Here is a 17,705-nt window from a genome sequence, read left to right as displayed (position 1 = left end):
AAATGCGAAACGTCATCCCTTTTTTGTTCCTCTTTCTGGTAGGTTTTTGCTAATCCGACTCGGGTCCGACTTCGTCTCCGTTTTCTCGGAATGGAGATTTTCACCACACCAATACATATGCAATCGACTTCGCGGTGATTATAATTTCCATACTAATTTGAGCCGCCTTCGGACCAGTTTCTGATCCGAAGTCGGACTCAGCTCCACCTTAGGCGGAGCGGATTCGGACCGAGGTCGGACCTGTTTGCTTGAAGGGTTAGTGAATTTTTAGCTGTTAAAAATTTATTGGGCTCTGGGACCTGGTTAAATTTGGGTTAAATTGTTTTTGCAGATAGTTTTATTTTGTTTTGTTTTTTTTTTTTTTTTATCATGGCAGAAAAAAGGCAGATAAAATTTTAAACAATAATCCATACAGCTGAAATTTTTTTTATTTACCTCAATAGTGTCAAAAATTTTACACGGGGTTAACTATTTAACGCAATTCACACACGTCCTAAATAGACAAATGTTCAGGTGTGTTTTAAAAATAATTCTGAGCTCTCAGAACAAGCTTTGTTCAGAGGCTGTTCAGACCGTGCTCAGAATGTTCAGAGCTTTTTTCTGAGCTTAAAAATAAAAACGCCTAATAGGTCGCCACTTTTAAAAGCAGAAACACCCCCTTCAAGCAAGAAAACGGAGTTCAGAAGAGACACTCAGACCTCCGACGGAGAAAAGCGGGGTTGCACTCACACACTTGCAACTTTTTGTGTATGAACACAAAGTCGAAGGAGAAATCGTGGTGAAAAAACCAATACATATAAAATCGGCTCCGCGGTGATTATAATTTCCATACTAATTTGAGCCGACTTCGGACCAGTTTCTGAGCCGAAGTCGGACTCAACTCCGCCTGAGGCGGAGCGGATTCGGACCGAGGTCGGACTTGTTTGCTTGAAGGGCAATCACGCTTTGCCGTCGATTTTGACAACTGCCAAAAGTTCAAAAATGCGAAATCAGTATAACCTCTCACAATGACGCTTTTTCTACGTTTTTTTAACAAACGTATGGAAACGTAAGATAGCGAGCAAAAGTTCAACCGGACTCAACTTAATAAATAAATAAATAAAAGTTCAACCAGACTCAACTTTTGCTCGCTTTCTGACATTCATCAGACATAGTTACAGTCACTCACATACTTATTGCGCCATATGTGAGTAAAAAAATTGAATTATTACAATACTAGCGCCCATATTATTCACTAGTTTAAAAAATACATCTGGATGTAAAGAAATTGAAATGCCAAAAATAAATCGAAATTTATAATATTCACTTTCATACAGAGAAAAATATAGTCATTTTTAACTATTTTTTTAAACTATTTTCATTGTTAAAATCGGGATAACTATTTTGGATTTGGGTTTATTTTTGACATTTGACAATTTTACATACAGATGTATTTTTTAAACTAGTGAATAATATGGCCGTAGGTGTGTTTTTTTGTTTCTCTATATACATTTTGCACAAAAAAACGACATCAAGATATTTTAAATGAAAACAATTTACGTATTACCTAAAAACAACAATAATTTATTGATGTGGTAGACTGAGTTTTATTATTAGTTCTCTTTAAAAAAAAAAGGATATATTTTGATTGGTTTTGCTTTTATAACTATAGGATTATAATCTTTCTTCATTTTCCCACATTTAAATGAAGATAAAAACCTGGCCCAATAACTTTGTGACTGACTGTTTTTTTTATTTGACAGCAGATTTTATGTTTCAATCAGCTGTTCAAAGTCAAAGTAACAGAACAGAAAGTCAAAGGAATGGAACGCGACGACGCGTCTGGCAAAGCGTGATTGTGTTTCTGCTTTAAGTATCTGCACTGGATAGCCTATCTTTGCGTACGTGAACGCACCCAAGACACAATGTCAAACACAAAAAACAGCGACTACTCATACTCACTACTGAACTTAAACAAAAGTAGTAACACTGGAACTACAACTAGTTTTCATTTACTAAGTTTAGGTTGATTTTTTTAAAGGAAAAGAAAAAAATACGTCTCTTATGAATTCTTATGTCCTAATGTGTATCATTAAATGAGTCCATGTCAATTAAAAACAGAAGATAATTCAAAAGAATCGAAGCATTCCAAAAACATATATTATTTCGTTGAACAAATATTGTAAGTAAAAGTCAAAATAAGAAATGTACATAAAAGTTTCAGTTTGGTGTCTTCAATAGCAAAAACTAGTATTAAATCAGTCGAGACTTCATGCAGACTAAATGGAACGTTTAGTTTATAATTTCAATTAATTACGAGTATCCTTATCGGATAATTTGGTTTAGAAACTACTTCAGTGCATATAAATACTTGTAAAGGTTTGTCTCAGAACTTGTTATTATTGGTTCCTTTTATGTTTTATTTTTTTTTATGCATTTTTTATTAAAAACAGTGTAACCAACAAAGAGCTAGCTAATGCTAAAATGATTAACGATGACCAGAAACTTTTGGAGCGTGCGATTGAGGAAAGGGAAAGACTTTTTCATCGCTATGTTTTAGGAACCGATCCCAGCAATGAAGTTGACGAATGGGAAAATCCCTGCTTGGATATTTATCATAAGACGGACAAGTAAGTTACATTATTTTGTTTGATAAAAGTATTTTCATAAGTTTCTCTCGTATTCATGAAGCCTTTGATACTCCAGTAAAGTGCGAGTAATGTCTTCAGAAAATGAAACGTTTAATCAATATAAGTTTCTTAAAAACTGAAAAGTATTTCCATTGACAAAAGCTGAAAAGAAACAATTTTGCCCATACAGGCAAAAGATAGAAATTCTATTAGAGCGGGCGGCCACTGCAGAAACGCTTAACTCATCGAGCTAAAGAAAATTTCAAATGGGAAGTGAAAGAGGGCTATTTGTAGTTACGAAAACTACAGGTCTTCCCGTTCGCATCCTGGCACGATTGGCGTTGAAAGTGCATTGTGCATCTCATAGAGTTAAAAGACAATATTGGTGTCAAATTAAAGGTGATATTGTCAGCTATCAAAATTCAGAGGTCTTCCGGGCGAAAGTCTGGCAGTTTTGTCATGCAGCCCGTTTTAAGGTTAGAAGCGATGAAAGTGAGTTTTTTCATAAAGTCTTGTTTTTTTTGTATTTTGGTGGATGAGTTAAGGAGTTTTTTCACTATAAATTAAAATTAAGAGTAATTAGCATTTAAATATAAAACGATGTTTTGGAAAAAGCTTGATAGATTATTAACAATGACCCAAAGTATATGTAAAACTACGAATAATTCACGAAAAAGTCTCAAATAATACGCTGCGCCCCTTACAACTTACCGAATTAAAAGGCGAATTTTAATTCAAATTAAAGCTAATAATGTCTTTTTTTGAAAACCAGAGGTCTTCCAAGCCACATCTTGACATTTCACCCTTCAGCTTGGGTGAACGTTTTAAGTAAAAACGCTCCTAACCTTAAAACAAACTGCGTGACCTAACTTCCAATTTTTGGTCTTTCATAATCGGAGGTGCTGGAATCTTAGGTTTCTTCGTGGCTTTTATAGCTTTCCATAGAGAGTAGTTAGATTCTTTACCTGCCGTCAAATTTTCAAGGTAATTTCTAACCTCGCGGTTCTTAAAATCTGATATCATTTTTTTAAGCAAATTACTGAGGTGATTTAAATTAGCTTTGTGTTAAGGAGCACGAGTTTGCTGCCAATTTTTGCGAGCTTTTCGCTTTTCTGTAAGTACCTCTTTTATTTCTCGCGAATATTTAGTATCTTTAAAGCCTGATATTTCTCTTTGGTAAGGGGTATTGTTCCATGCGGCTTTTTGAACGATATGCACGAAATTATCTACCGCTTTCTCAAGTTCAAGAGGCGTTTGTAGTGACAAACGCTCTGTCGAGTGTTGTTCATAAACAAAAAATATTGTATTTTTTGTTTATGGTGTTGTTTGGTGGTATATAGAAAAAGATGGACTTAGGTATCTACATTAGAGTGACCGCAAGAAATCGATTTTCGAAATTTGGTCGGGGGAACCCCATAAAATGTTCAGCCTTTGCAGATTTTTAGATAGCCCAAATTTCAGCTCGATTGGATAAGTCTAAATGGTGCCGATACTCGCTCAAAGTATCAAAAATCTCTGTTTTTTCACTGTTTTGCGAAGAAAATTAGCTCTAGCTCCCAAACAGATGGGGTCATTTTCACTTTTTATATATTAAATTAAACTTAGTGTTCTTACACATTAATCAGATGCTAAATTGTTTTAGTCTTACTTAAAAAAAAACTTCATTGTGTTCAATTTAAATTTTGAGTACTGACCTCAAAAAAGAGCTGAGGTGCAAACTCTGTTACAATGAAACTTTCTATGTTATAGATTGATGTAAGGTATTTGATCGAAATGCTTCTCGTATAATTTTGATAACAAAAGAAGCACTAGGAGTTTCAAAATCAGTTTTATATACAACAAGAACATTTTTTATTTGAAATGCTAGAACAATGAGGAGTTTCACGTAGTGTAAAATAAATGGGCCAGTTCATTGTTCTTTCATAAACTGTGATTTTGTCGTTTCTAAGAAAAACTTACTATTCATGACATTAGCTTGTTTTTTTTTGGCATCGATATCCGTATCCGCAGTTGGATAACAATAATAATAATATAATGAAGAACTAAGCTGACATAAGTTGAGTTTTGCCTTTAATTCTCCCGTAATCTGGGTTATTACATCAAGTGTTTTGTGCTTATTAGCATTTTTTACTGATATCCTCGCTTTATTTTTTAGAATCTGTTTTGGACCATAATTTTGAAACCTCTTTTACTACCTTGCAAAAGGAGGAGGTTCTTAATTTTTCTTGAATGTAAGGCTGATTTTGAAATTTCAAAGTTAATTTTACTGTGCCCTGATGCTTGTATTGTAGTTAAAATTATACGAGAAACATTTCAATCAAATACCTTACATCAACTTATAACATAGAAAGTTTCATGGTTAACAGAGTTTGCACGTCACCTCTTTTTTGAGGTCAGTACTGAAAATTTAAATTGAACACAATATAGTTTTTTTTAAGTAAAACTAAAAAAATTTAGCATGAATTATGTGTAAAAACACTACCTTTAATTTTATAATAATAAAAGTGAAAACGGGAGCTAGAGCTAATTTTCTTCGCAAAACAGTGAAAAAACAGAGATTTTTGATACTTTGAGCGAGTGTCGGCACCATTTAGACTTATCCAATCGAGCTGAAATTTAGGCTATCTAATCTGCAAACATTTTATGGGGTTCCCCCGAAAAAAATTCGACAAAAAATTTTTTCTATGGGAGTTGCGGTCACTCTAATCTACATACATTGTTATTGTTTGTACACAGGTTTTTTTTTTCCATAAAAAAGGCAAGCTAATCGCGCATGCAAAGTATTGTTTTATTTTTTTTTTTGCGAAAATGAGAAAAGAGAATAATGGATCTCTCGCACGGTCGCAATGTCTGGTATCTGTGGTGCGTTCTTTTATTCGACAATGTTAACTATTGTTAACAATAGTTAACTTTCATCGTTCCTAAATGAGAAAAAAAGTTACAAAATGTAACATCGTGACGTCACAACATCGTTCCTAAATCCAATGTTGAAGTGTCAAATAGTTACATTTTGTTACTTTTTCCAACTCAGCTCCTGGACTTGAGTTTCAATGTTAATCTGTCAAACAAAACTAAATGGGGAAGAGAGGGGATGATGTGAGAAGAGAATTTCGTGTTTGTTTCCATATTTGAAATTATTGAATGCATATTTTTGTTTCGATTTGCTTAGAATTCAATTAAAAAGAATCATTTCAGTACCAAATTAATTCTTTCTTGTTTATTCATTCATAAAATTAATCTAAAAAAATTTTGTTTTGACAGATCAACAAAATGTAACATTAGTCGTTCCTAAATCAATGTTGACATTTTGTAACAAAATCTAACAAAAACAAATACAACGATTTTTTTGACATAACAACAATAGTTAACTTTATTCAACTGGTGTTGGTGGTATATGGAATAGGAATAGGATAATCGAGTTTTTTTGTATTCTTTTTTTTTTAAACTGTTTTTTTTTTTTATCTCTTTCATAAATTAATGGTGCTTGTTAGGTAATAAAGGTACTATTGTTAGTTCGTTCTTTTTTTGTGCTTCTGAACAACTATGTGGATATTTATTTTTCTATGAACAAAAAATTTGCAAAGACAGAGGCGGTTTGTGATGTAATTCGTATTATAGTACAAAAATCAAATTTTCGAATTCGATTATGGATGAAATTGTCTTTTTTATGAAATCGCCCAACAATTGTTCCGCTTTTCAATTACTTCATTTGGAGTTTTTTTGCTTTTTTAGTTGATTTTTTTTTTTTTGGTTGAGATAGGCATAAACGTTGCTCTAAAGAAGAATGGTCAGTAATTTGTTTCATTGAAAATTAACCGAAGTATGGCCATTTGAATCTATATTTTTTTCGCATTTTTAATTTTACTCAAGTACGCCTACCAAGTGATGTAGGTATCAGAGATCCAAATGAGTATGTTCGAACCTGTTCGAACAATTTCAATTTTTTAAAATGATCGTTCGTGCTCGATCGTTTTCTCTCTATACTCGTAAATCATCTTACTCATAAACAAAAATACTCACAAACAAAACCACACAAATTGTTTGAACTCATGAGTATACTCGATCCTCAATACCCACGAACAGAATTACTCGTAAACAGATTGACTGTTCATAAACACTAGGCTTTACTCGAAATGATCGAAAGTGATTGAAATGTTCGAACGTGATCGAAAAATCATGAACAGTTTGAACAATGAAAACAACCACTTCAAATTTCTACGTCCTATAGGTACCTGTTGCATATTTTTTTTTATTTAGGTTTTGAGGGTTTGTTGTTTGCGGTACAACTTCAATTAAAGCAGGTTATTTTAATTTTATAATTGTGGTGAAAAGGATTTTCAATGACTGAGTAAATCAAAAAGTAATTAGTGGTTAGGTAACAATACAAATGGGGTAGTGGGGAATGCCCAGTTAATTTGTGCAGGTAGGTGCGTAGTAGAAACATATCCCTACAAAATATGCAATAATGCGATTTGGGATGATTGTTTTTAAAACAAATTACTATTTTTTCGGGTAGGTACATATATTGGGGAAATTACAAATCAATTACAAATAGAAAGATACATTCAGTTTAATTCGAAAGGCCCTGTGAATGTTCTTCAATGGTGGTGTGAAAATAAAGGCCAATTCAAAAACCTTTATGAAGCACATAAAATCTTGAATTGTATTCCCGCAACATCAGAAGCATCAGAAGGAGCATTTTCATAGGCTGGAAATATAATTACAGAACAACGATCGAGGTTGAACCCAGAAACTGTAAATAATTTGATGATTGCGAATTCAAACTTAAAGATAAATCCAATATAAATATTTTTTTTTTTTTTTCATAAATACAAGTGTCATAATTTTTAACTTAATTTAATTTATTCAATTTTTTGTATCTAGCATTAAGTTTTATTTAATTTTTCTTTTTTTTTCTGTATTTACTTTAATTTTATTCTAATATGTTTTTCTTCATTTCATTATCTTGTCAAATTAATTAATTTAAATAAAACAAATGTAACTTGCTTTTGTGTACCAAACTGATTCTCTTTTATTTATGCTACAAGAAAAACCACCCTCGAACACTTTGAACATTTCCTTTCCAGTTCGAGTAATTTCGATCACATTGATCATAAACATTTTGTTCACGATCATTTTACTCGATTATACTCGAAAAGAAAAATGATCGTTTGAACTCGTTTGAAATGTAGGATTACTTACGAGTCATCATACTCCTAAACAGGAAAGCTCGAACATATTTGAGTTGTGTTGATTCTGTTTGTTCGAGATCGTTTTTTTCGAGTAAGTACTCGATGTTCGTAAACAATACTCGACTCGTTTGATTCTCTGGTAGGTATACATACATAGATGCAGAGAAAGATAGAAAAGTTCAACACTGAAATCCAACAGAAAACGAAAACACAAGTGAATTCGGTTGCGAAATGCAAAACGATTCTCCAATCTATATACACTTGCAACCCTTTTTGTGGCTATTTCCTTGATGTTGTTTTTTTTTACCTAACTACAATTTTATGGCTTTGGTTCTCTAGAAAGGGAAAGAGAATGCAAATGAAGACACCGCGAGAGAACTGAGTTTAGATGACGTTGAACGTGAGAGAATTATGGCGAAGAAAGGTCACTAATACACTCAGCCACCCAGTCTTAAATATTTCAACCGTAATACTCGCGCTTCTAAGAATGCCCATTAGTTCACCCTCGAGTCAAATGTCTGACTTATAGTTAAGAGATTCGTTCTTCAGCTGCACAACAAGCTCTGTTTTTCTCTCTAATTGTGAATTCAGAAGTTTAAAACCAATGTGCATCGGTATATGCTCTTTCATCCCCCTCCTATTTTCCTAATGCAAGCACTGTGTTGTGTTGTACAACATTTAAAGGATGAACATAACCCCTTGGTTTTAAGAAAACTCATATTTTAGCTGCCAGAAATTCTGTGGGTTAAATTTTTTAGGAGGGGAAATAAGATTTCTGTCTTATGAGAGATTTTTTTAAAGATTAAAAACACATTTTTAGAGTATGCAAACACGATTTGGGCTCAAAATATTCACATTTGTTAGTTTGGAGCGTACCCAAACGGACCTTATAATGGACTGAATAGTTTGATAATAACAGTAAAATTAATTTCTTCCCCTTTATAATTTTTGACTTTTAAGTAAACTTTCTCCTTTCATTCATTCTTTTGAAGGAAACAAAAAGTTTGGAAAACTAAATACACATAATGTACATATGTGTGTACAGTAGACTCTCGCTAACTTGAACATACGATAACTTGAACAATCCAATAACTTGAACATTCTATTTTTTTCAACTTTTGTATTGTTGATTCTATAAGTTGAACAATTAAAATATTTGAAGCTCTATAACTTGAACAAATACATTTTTTTTCAACAGCAATTTGAATTTCCTCAATTAAGTAACTACGTTTGTAATTACGTTTTGTGTTATTTACATTAATTTATAAAACAAATTGAATTCATACAAAAACGAAGGCTTTTTTTAATGTTCCAGTTAGTTGAACAATCCAATAACTTGAACAAGCCTGGTTTAGTATGTGTTCAAGTTAGCGAGATTTTACTGTACTTACATTAAACAGGTGAAATCTTAAATCGAATAGCTTCCGATAGAACACCAACAACAACAACTAGAGTTAGAACGACCTACGCATGCATACAACCTGAGTAGCCGATCTAACCAATCACATTTTACCGCAGTTTCCCGGTGACCGCCGTCTATGAAACTTAATGCGATAGGTTCGGGGTGAGTACAAAAGTACTTTCTTTATTAAAAAACCCGGCTAATCCGAAAATATCTTAAAATTATGTTTGTAAGAAACCGCGAAAGCCTTAAAAGTTATATGATTTTATTCTTTTTGAAACTAGGCTTCTCGTCATGAATATTGGCGTCGACCTAATAAAAAAAGTTGCTTCGTCTAGTATTTTGTTTTCGTGTATAGTGGTTGAACAAAGTCTCGTCCATGGTTACAAATCGTGGTTTGGTGATCAAAAAGCCCTATAATTTTTCTTCCTTTCTGAAGTTAATCGACCAGAAGAATCCCAAAAATATCTGCCCATATCCTTTTCGGCAGAGACGATCGGCTTTGTTCATTTTGAAGTACTTTCTTTATTAAATAAAGCGAGCTCAATGCTTGGTTTTATTAAACGTTGGGCAAAGGAATTTGATGATCCATTTGTTACTCTATCTTTGTACAACTGCTACTTTCGACCCCATCTTGAGTACGCTTCTCAAGTATGGAGTCCTTTTTATGAAGTTCATAAAAACCGAATCGAATCTATTCAACACAATTTTGTACGCTTCGCTCTAAAAGGTCTTCTTTTGACCGATCCTTTCAACTTGCCACCTTATGAACATCGCATTCAACTTCTTCAGATGCAAACTTTAGCACAGAGACGTGTAAATAATGATTTAATCTTTCTTCATCAGCTTATTAATTCCCAAATTGACGCCCCTGATCTATTAGCTTGTAGTATTAATCGCTTATAAGAAACACGCTTATAAGAAAACCTTGCTTAAAAGAAACTCGAACAAAAGCACCTTGTACTTTATCATATATTTTAATGTTGAATTATGTGTTTATAAGAAACACGCTTATAAGAAAAACACTGATAAAAGAAACATTTTTCAAACCACGAACTTTCTTGCACACACATAAAGTTGGTTGGATTTAAGAAACTTTCAAAAAAATTACGAAACTAAAAAAACATGAACTCTTAAGAAAAATTGAAAGCAACCTGTGCAAATGTCATTTGAGTTTGACATTATTTGAAGAGAATTTCAGCTCAGTGTTTAATTTGTTATTTGTTGTGTTTGTGTTCTTTATACCCCTGCTGGGTTTACCTTTGCTAAAAATGTTGCTCAACAAAGTATTTTTTAGTGCAACTGAATCCATTCAAAGACATTTTTTCTATTGAAGAAATGGAGTTGAATACAACCAGAACTTCGTAGCAGTAGTTACTTCAGGCCAAAGGATAATATTTCACTTAAAACTAAATTGATACATAATCCTTGAATAAATTAAATCGGGAAAAAAATAGAAAAGAAATCTGTGAAAAATATAAAACAGCTACATAATATGTAGTATATATGTATTTATAATTGGATTGAATATTTAGGCGAGGATAAGTTTGTGGTACTACTTGGTAGGTAGATTTTTATAAGAAACTTGGTTCTTATATCCGTATAAGAAACTTGTTTCTTATATCCGTTCTAAGAATATAAGAAACACTCGGTTATAAGAAACAAATATTGTGCAATTTTTGAGTTTCTTATAAGCGTTATGTACTGTATTAATATAAATTATCCGGGTGGATCTCACCTCCTACGAAGATTTGAACCTTTGCATATCGACTTCCATAGAACAAACTATGGTATTAATGAGCCTCTTAGTCGCATGAGTAAACTTTTTAACTTGAACCATTCATCCTTAGACTTTAATTTGACGAAAATGGGTTTAAAAACATTGTTTCGAACCAGTGCTCCACAATCGTGACTTTTAATAAATGTTTTAAATAAATTATACATATATTATGTTGGATTTTTTGTACTTATAATTTTATAACTTGCAAATTTGTTTGTAATTATTTTGTTTTATATTTTGCATGTGGGAGGTTGTATTTTTTGTTTACTACCCACTAACATGCACTTATGATGAGCCTCTGATCGTAGATAAAAGCTTGTTCTAAGCTTACTACATCAAAGAATCTGAAGTGAGAAGCAGAACGACAAGCTTCCATCCACCGCTTCGTCTAGTATTTTGTTTTCGCGTAAGTCTCGTCCATGGTTACAAATCATCATTTTGTGCAAAAACTCCTATGAAATTGTTACTTTTTGATCAGCATTAGGCAAGTGCGTCCCCACCTTGCGCACAGCTTTTTCATGGCTAGTTATTGAGGTTATATTAATAAAATAATCCAATTAAAAGCTTTTGATTTTTAATTATCAACAACTTTTACTTATAGTACAGTCAAATAAGGTGAAAAATGGAGTAAGCCTCGGAATGAATGCTAATAGAATCTTTTTTGCTATAAATCTTTGTTTTGGCATTCTATAACTTAGCTCTAGCTCAAAAGTTTAAAAAAATCTCATGTCCACAAGTCCTGATTTTCCAGGTTAAACTAAGTTAGGTGTAAATAAAAACTTTTGATTTTTATGTGTATACCAACATAAGCCACATGATTTAAATGTATTTTTTAACACTTATTCCAACAAAACCCACAAATAATGTCGTTTTCTTTCACTTAAATGAGAGTACCTTTTATTACTTATTGTTGCACTTTTGAAGGTTTTGTGTTTCTCCACGCCACAAAAGTGTAAAAAAAATTACTCCGGAGTAATATTAGTACTACGGAGTACCCCGGATTTACTCCGCATTTTCTGTCAGATTCACACCGATTTGCACCCGGACTTGTACACACACTTATGAATTTGAAGTTTGACATTTTAAAATTTTGTTTGAAAAGAGAAAAATGCGAAAAGTGTTTCATTAAAATTCTATTATATTATATTCCGCCATATTTTCATTAATTTTCACTTTTTCCAAAATGGAATTGAAAACCGAATAAAGGGATTTTTCAGTCAGTGTTCTTCATCAATAAAAAATATCCTGTGCCAGAATAAAAAAATCCCATTTTTTTTCTGCGCTGGTGGGATATTTTTATTTTAAAATTATTAGTCTGCTTCTACACGAAGACGTAAAGTTCAAGATGCACATAAGAGCAAGGGAGAAAGAACGTTCGAAAAAAAAGAGATGGAAGATTTTCTACAATGTGTCTCCGGTCGAAAATTTTGAGACTCATTTTGACGTTTCAATTTGACCTTGTCCTTTTTTTGCTGTTTTGCTTTATGTGATTTCGTCGGTCGCAGAGTTCGCTTTGTCCAATGTATATTATTTGGGTGTATAGTAGACTGGGCCAAAAAAAAAAAATATTTTTTTTTTGAAAGCTACTTCGAAAATCTTGTTCAGGATGATGAAAAAAAAATTTGGTGAAAATTTGAGCCGTTAAAAAAAATTTTAAGAAGTCTATCATCGGTGTTTTTTATTTTTATACATGATATGATGATGTTTTTTTTGAAAGCTGCTTCGAAAATCTTGTTCAGGATGATGAAAAAAAAATTTGGTGAAAATTTGAGCCGTTAAAAAAAATTTTAAGAAGTCTATCATCGGTGTTTTTTATTTTTATACATGATATGATGTTTTACAACAGAACTGCTAGACGATCAAAGTAAAAAAAATTCTGTTCATTTTTTCTTATATAAAATTAAATTTCCTACAAAAAAGATCTAATTGAAAATTTTCGTCAGACGAGCCGTATTCGAGTAATTAAGCTTTTTAAATCGAAGTGTTTTTTCAATTTGACTGTTTCACTTTGGAATTTTGTGATGAGCAAATAAGTGAATAGAAAAATAAAACCACGACAGATTTTATAGGAAATTTAATTCTCTACAAAAAAGGTCTCATAGTAATTTTCCCTAAATTGAGTTCTAAAGAAGTTATTCACGATTTAAATCGAGAAAAAAATTCAAAAACCAATTTTCAATTTCAAAATTTTCTAATTCACTGAAAATTCAATATTTTCAAATTAGCAAGATGTTTTCTTGTAGGGAATTAAACGTTCTATAAAAAGTTCCTTGGCAGCAAATTAATTGCTTTAACCGTTGCCGACTGCGCCAGTTATATATTAATTATAATATATTGTTACCAAAGAAAACAGTGTTTGTTGTTCTTCGGGTCGATTGCGACTGCCGAATTAGTTTTATTATTTAAATTATTATCAATAAATCACTTAAAGCTAAGGTCAATGCATCCACTTTCCGTTGGCCTTCTAATATTGCAATGTATCGATTGTCAGCGGAAAGTGGTGTTGAATTACTTTATGGGTTTGCGAAGTAACACATATGTTCCGTCATCAAGTTTGCTGACTTGCATCTGTGTAACTTCACCCCCCTTTAATTAAAGATTCTCCTGAATTTTGTTTGCAGCAGTTTGTGAATTTTGTTTCTATATTTTTTATAATAATTTTGACATTTTTGTTCTTTTTTTGAATTATAACTATTAAAACTGCAATTATAACTATGGCTATGATAACAATAAAGATTGTTACTGAGCTTATTACATAATTATTATTTTTATGGTATTTTAGTTCATTTATATGATTTAGGTTTTCAATTTGATATATTTTTAGAATAGTTTCAAAACTTAATTTTTCTTTTATGATTACATTTTGGTCTTCTTCATATGAATTGTACATAAATACAAATTCAATAAATATAAATACAAATTCAATATTAAAATTTGATATTGAAATATTTCTTATATTTATGGTACAGTTATTAATATTTATTATATAATTTCCACTTAAAATTAAATTTCGGTCGTCACAACCATTATTTACAATTTCTTTTTTTAGGTTTTTACAAACAACAAGATTTATTATTTCCGTTTTGTTGTTAATATTAAATTTACAAAAACCATCATTTAAACAATTATCCATTTTATTCAAGTTTTTAATGTATATATTGTTGGGATCATAGTTAAATTTAATTCTGTTTAGTTCAATGAATTCTGTGGTTAACATATCAATTTCTTTAAAATCTTTGTTAGGCATTGGAATAATCATTTTTAATTGAGTTTGAATGTAACTTTTCGGAAGCTTGATAGCTAAAATTAGTTTTGTACCGTTAAGATTAAATGCTCCTATTTTTGAATGTTTAAGTTTAAAAAAATTTAAGTCAGAACTCACTATTTAAAAAAGAGTAAACTTTGTGCAATCTTAATCAATTAAGAAAATTATTTAAGACCTTATTGATCACACTTTTTTTAATTTTAACACATAAACACGAAACGAATTCACATTTATACGAAAAATTACCTTCAAGACGCGTTTCGATAGAACTTGTCTATCATCATCAGCGCACACGACTGATTACAAGTGTCATCTTCTTCTTGTAGGTTAGTGCATACAGCATCACTGGTCCAAAGTGCAATTCATTGTAAAAACACGAATTTGTACGAAGATAACCGACGCGACCGACGGTGGTTTTACATCACACGTAAGGTACAAAGTTAATTGTGTAAGAACAATAGAATAAAACAAAACACAAAAAATGAACTTTGCACTCGGTATTTCTCGATGTGCATGTCAACATAAGGTATAAAGCTAATTTTAAACCAATTGGAACAAACAAGATGTTATATTTCCAAAATCGGCGTTCATTGAATTTTCATCTTTTTGGATAAAATAGCTTTCGTAAGCATCTAACCGTCGCGAATCGTTAACTTGTCGAACTAATTTTAAGTTATCTTTTGTTAAATTTTGTAAGAACATGGTTGGCTAGGGCTGAAGGTCTTGGGTTGTTTGTTTTTATGTATGTTGTGTGTTCTTTAAATCTTGTTTCAATATTTCTTTTTGTTTGGCCATAGTAAACTTTTTCACAATCACCGCATTGTACTGAATAAATTCCCGATTTCTTTAGAGTTTCATTTTTATCTTTTGTTGAGCCTAAGATAGATTTTAACTTATTGTTGCTCGAAAACACCATTTCCATGTTGTTGCGATTAAATGCACTCTTTAATTTATTTGTAATAACCGGATTGTATGACAAACATACCCTTTTTCGATCATCTTTTTTATCGATTTTTTTATTTTGCGCATACAATGTTGTAAGATTAGAATTTTTAATTTTAAGATGAGATGGTCAATCATTTGAACATTGTATCCATTTAAATTGGCGATATCTTTAATATGCTCATACTCTTTTTTGTAATCAGCGATTGAAAGCGGTAATTTACACAATCGATGAATGTATGAATGAAAGGCGGCTTTTTTGTGTTGAATCGGACAATACGAGTTACTTGGAATGCAACGTTTGGTACTCGTTGGTTTATGGTAAACAGAAAAACTAAAAGTATCTTTATGTCTTCGTACTTCAAGATCCAAAAATGGTAGTTTTTGATCTATTTCTTCTTCGACTGTGAACTCACTATTTCTTCTCCTGTCAATATGCTAGGATGTAAAATACCCTGTTTAGCAGATGCTATGTTGTCAAGAATATTGTCAATTTTGTCTTCTAGTATTTTAATTTTTAAAAGTTGGTCTGTTTTTAAAAGTTTTAATGTTAAGTTCTTTTGACTGTCTATTACGTTATTGTAAGCTTCTGATATGTGTTTTCTGTCTTCTTTAATGACTTCATTGAAATTATTGATGTTATTCATAATGTTTCTGTTAATACTTATTTGCTTATTTAGATTTTCAATAGCATTTCTATTATTAATATCGACAACTTTAAAATGTTCTAGAATGTCTTGCCTATCGTAATCATCCATGCTTCCAAATAACCATTTTTGACCTGTTCCAATAAAATTAGCTAAGCCTCTCTTTTGCCGAAAGGTGGAAACTAGAGCTCTAACTTTGGCTTTGATGTTGATAATCTCTGTTAATATGTGAATGTTGTTTTCTAATTTCAATTGTTGCAAATTTATTTCAAGCCCTTCGATTACGGTCATTATTTCTACTGAATCTATTATATGAATAATGGTTTGTGTTTGATTTATTAACTCCATTGTTCCTCGATTGATGACTGTATAACCATTATTAGTTTGGATTTGCGAGATGAGAAGTGCTTGGTCCGCTACCACTGCTGTCATTAGAGTTGTCCAAAGCATTATGCAAATTAGAACCTGCAAATTTATTAGGTCTTTTAACTGTTGTTGGATGGACATTTTGTAATTTTTTTTTTTTTTCTAAAATAAGGTTCATTTTTATGACGTAAATGTTTATAATTTCTTATAAATCCTTCACTTCTACATTCATTGTACTCTTCTCTATCTAAATTTCTTCTGTTTATAATATGTTCCTTTCGTTTATTGGCTTTCTCAGTTAAAATATTTGCTTCTGTCTCTACTGCTTTATTTGGACTCATTTCGATAGTAGAGTGATACCTATTATTATATATTTTAACTGCTTTATGAATTTTTTGGTTAGTAGTTAAATCTGTATTTTTTATAGTTAATAAAATTTCAAGTAGCGTAGAATGAAAACGTTCAATGTCAGAGTTTCCTGTATGGGAATTCGGTTTGGTAAAGTGAACTTGAACATCCTCTTCTCGGAAAAATTCTTTTATATTTTCTGATTGGAATTCGTTATCGCAAACGATTTTCTTTGGATTTCCGAACTTGGAAAATTGTTCTTCAATACATTCCAGTTTACTTACCCAATTCTTACTAGTTAAGCTATAGACATAAGCTTTTTTTGTAAGTTTATCCAAGAATGTTAGATAAAATAACTTATTAAAATGATAAATATCCATATGTAATGTTTCATTCATTTCTGTTGGTGTTTCAGAAATTTTAAATTTTGGTTTAATAGGTTTTCTATCATATTTGCCTCCTTGACATGTTTGACAATTTCCTATAACCTTCGATATTTGCTTGACTAAACCTGGATAATAAACTTTATTTTTCAAAGTTTTATATGTTTCAATAATTCCTGAATGACTACTCTCTTTGATATGGTATAAAGAAATTTGTTTACAAACGGCTGCTTCATTTCTTACCTCGAGAGCTCTAAGTGTGCACTTAACAAATGAAAGGTTTTTATTGTCCTTGAAAAGTTTTATTAAACACTGTTGAATTTTGTTATACTCATGCTACGATTAGTTCGGTATAAATTCCAACTTTTCCTTTTGTAAGAGTTCGTTTGAAGAGATCTTCCCAATATAACTGATTTTAAGTCATATCTACATGGATGATTCTTCTACTATGAAACACTTCGACTTCAGTTGAAACATTATTTGATAAAATTATTTGAGTTCTATATTTATTAACTATTTCTTCTTTTATTGAGAAATGATCCAACTGTTGCTCTGGTCCTGAGTGGACAGTTGCCACATTTGAGTCCGATTCACCGTCTATTTGGTTAACATCCTTGATGCGGCTCAAAAAATCTGCCACTTTGTTGTCTTTACCCCTTAAGTATTCTATTGTGTAATAAAATTCAGACAATTTCAGTAACCATCTCTGATTTCTTACGGAAAATTCTTTGCCTTTGTATTGTTTATTAAGATACTTAATAGGTTGATGGT

General features: G+C 31.5%; 1 protein-coding gene across 6 annotated transcripts in view; it reads left to right on the top strand.

Annotated features, from left to right (window-relative positions):
• The first annotated feature begins 1,831 nt into the window (after positions 1-1,831).
• The window catches only part of LOC129906432 (USP6 N-terminal-like protein), a 442,462-nt gene continuing 426,588 nt past the window's right edge, over positions 1,832-17,705 (top strand). For 2 of the 6 annotated variants that reach the window (XM_055982208.1, XM_055982210.1), the window contains exons 1-3: positions 1,840-2,161; positions 2,221-2,358; positions 2,433-2,609. In XM_055982208.1, the coding sequence (XP_055838183.1) occupies positions 2,464-2,609 (146 nt within the window). In that variant the 5' untranslated portion in view covers positions 1,840-2,161; positions 2,221-2,358; positions 2,433-2,463. Of the gene's footprint in view, positions 2,162-2,220; positions 2,359-2,432; positions 2,610-17,705 lie in introns of all 6 variants that reach the window. The other 4 variants (XM_055982211.1, XM_055982212.1, XM_055982207.1 and 1 more) reach the window with 3 other exon arrangements.

The sequence above is a fragment of the Episyrphus balteatus genome, chromosome 1 (genome assembly GCF_945859705.1).
Source record: "Episyrphus balteatus chromosome 1, idEpiBalt1.1, whole genome shotgun sequence".
In the NCBI taxonomy this organism is placed as follows: Eukaryota; Metazoa; Arthropoda; class Insecta; order Diptera; family Syrphidae; genus Episyrphus; species Episyrphus balteatus.
Note: the sequence above shows the minus strand (reverse complement) of the source record. Positions and strands in the feature narration are given on the sequence as shown.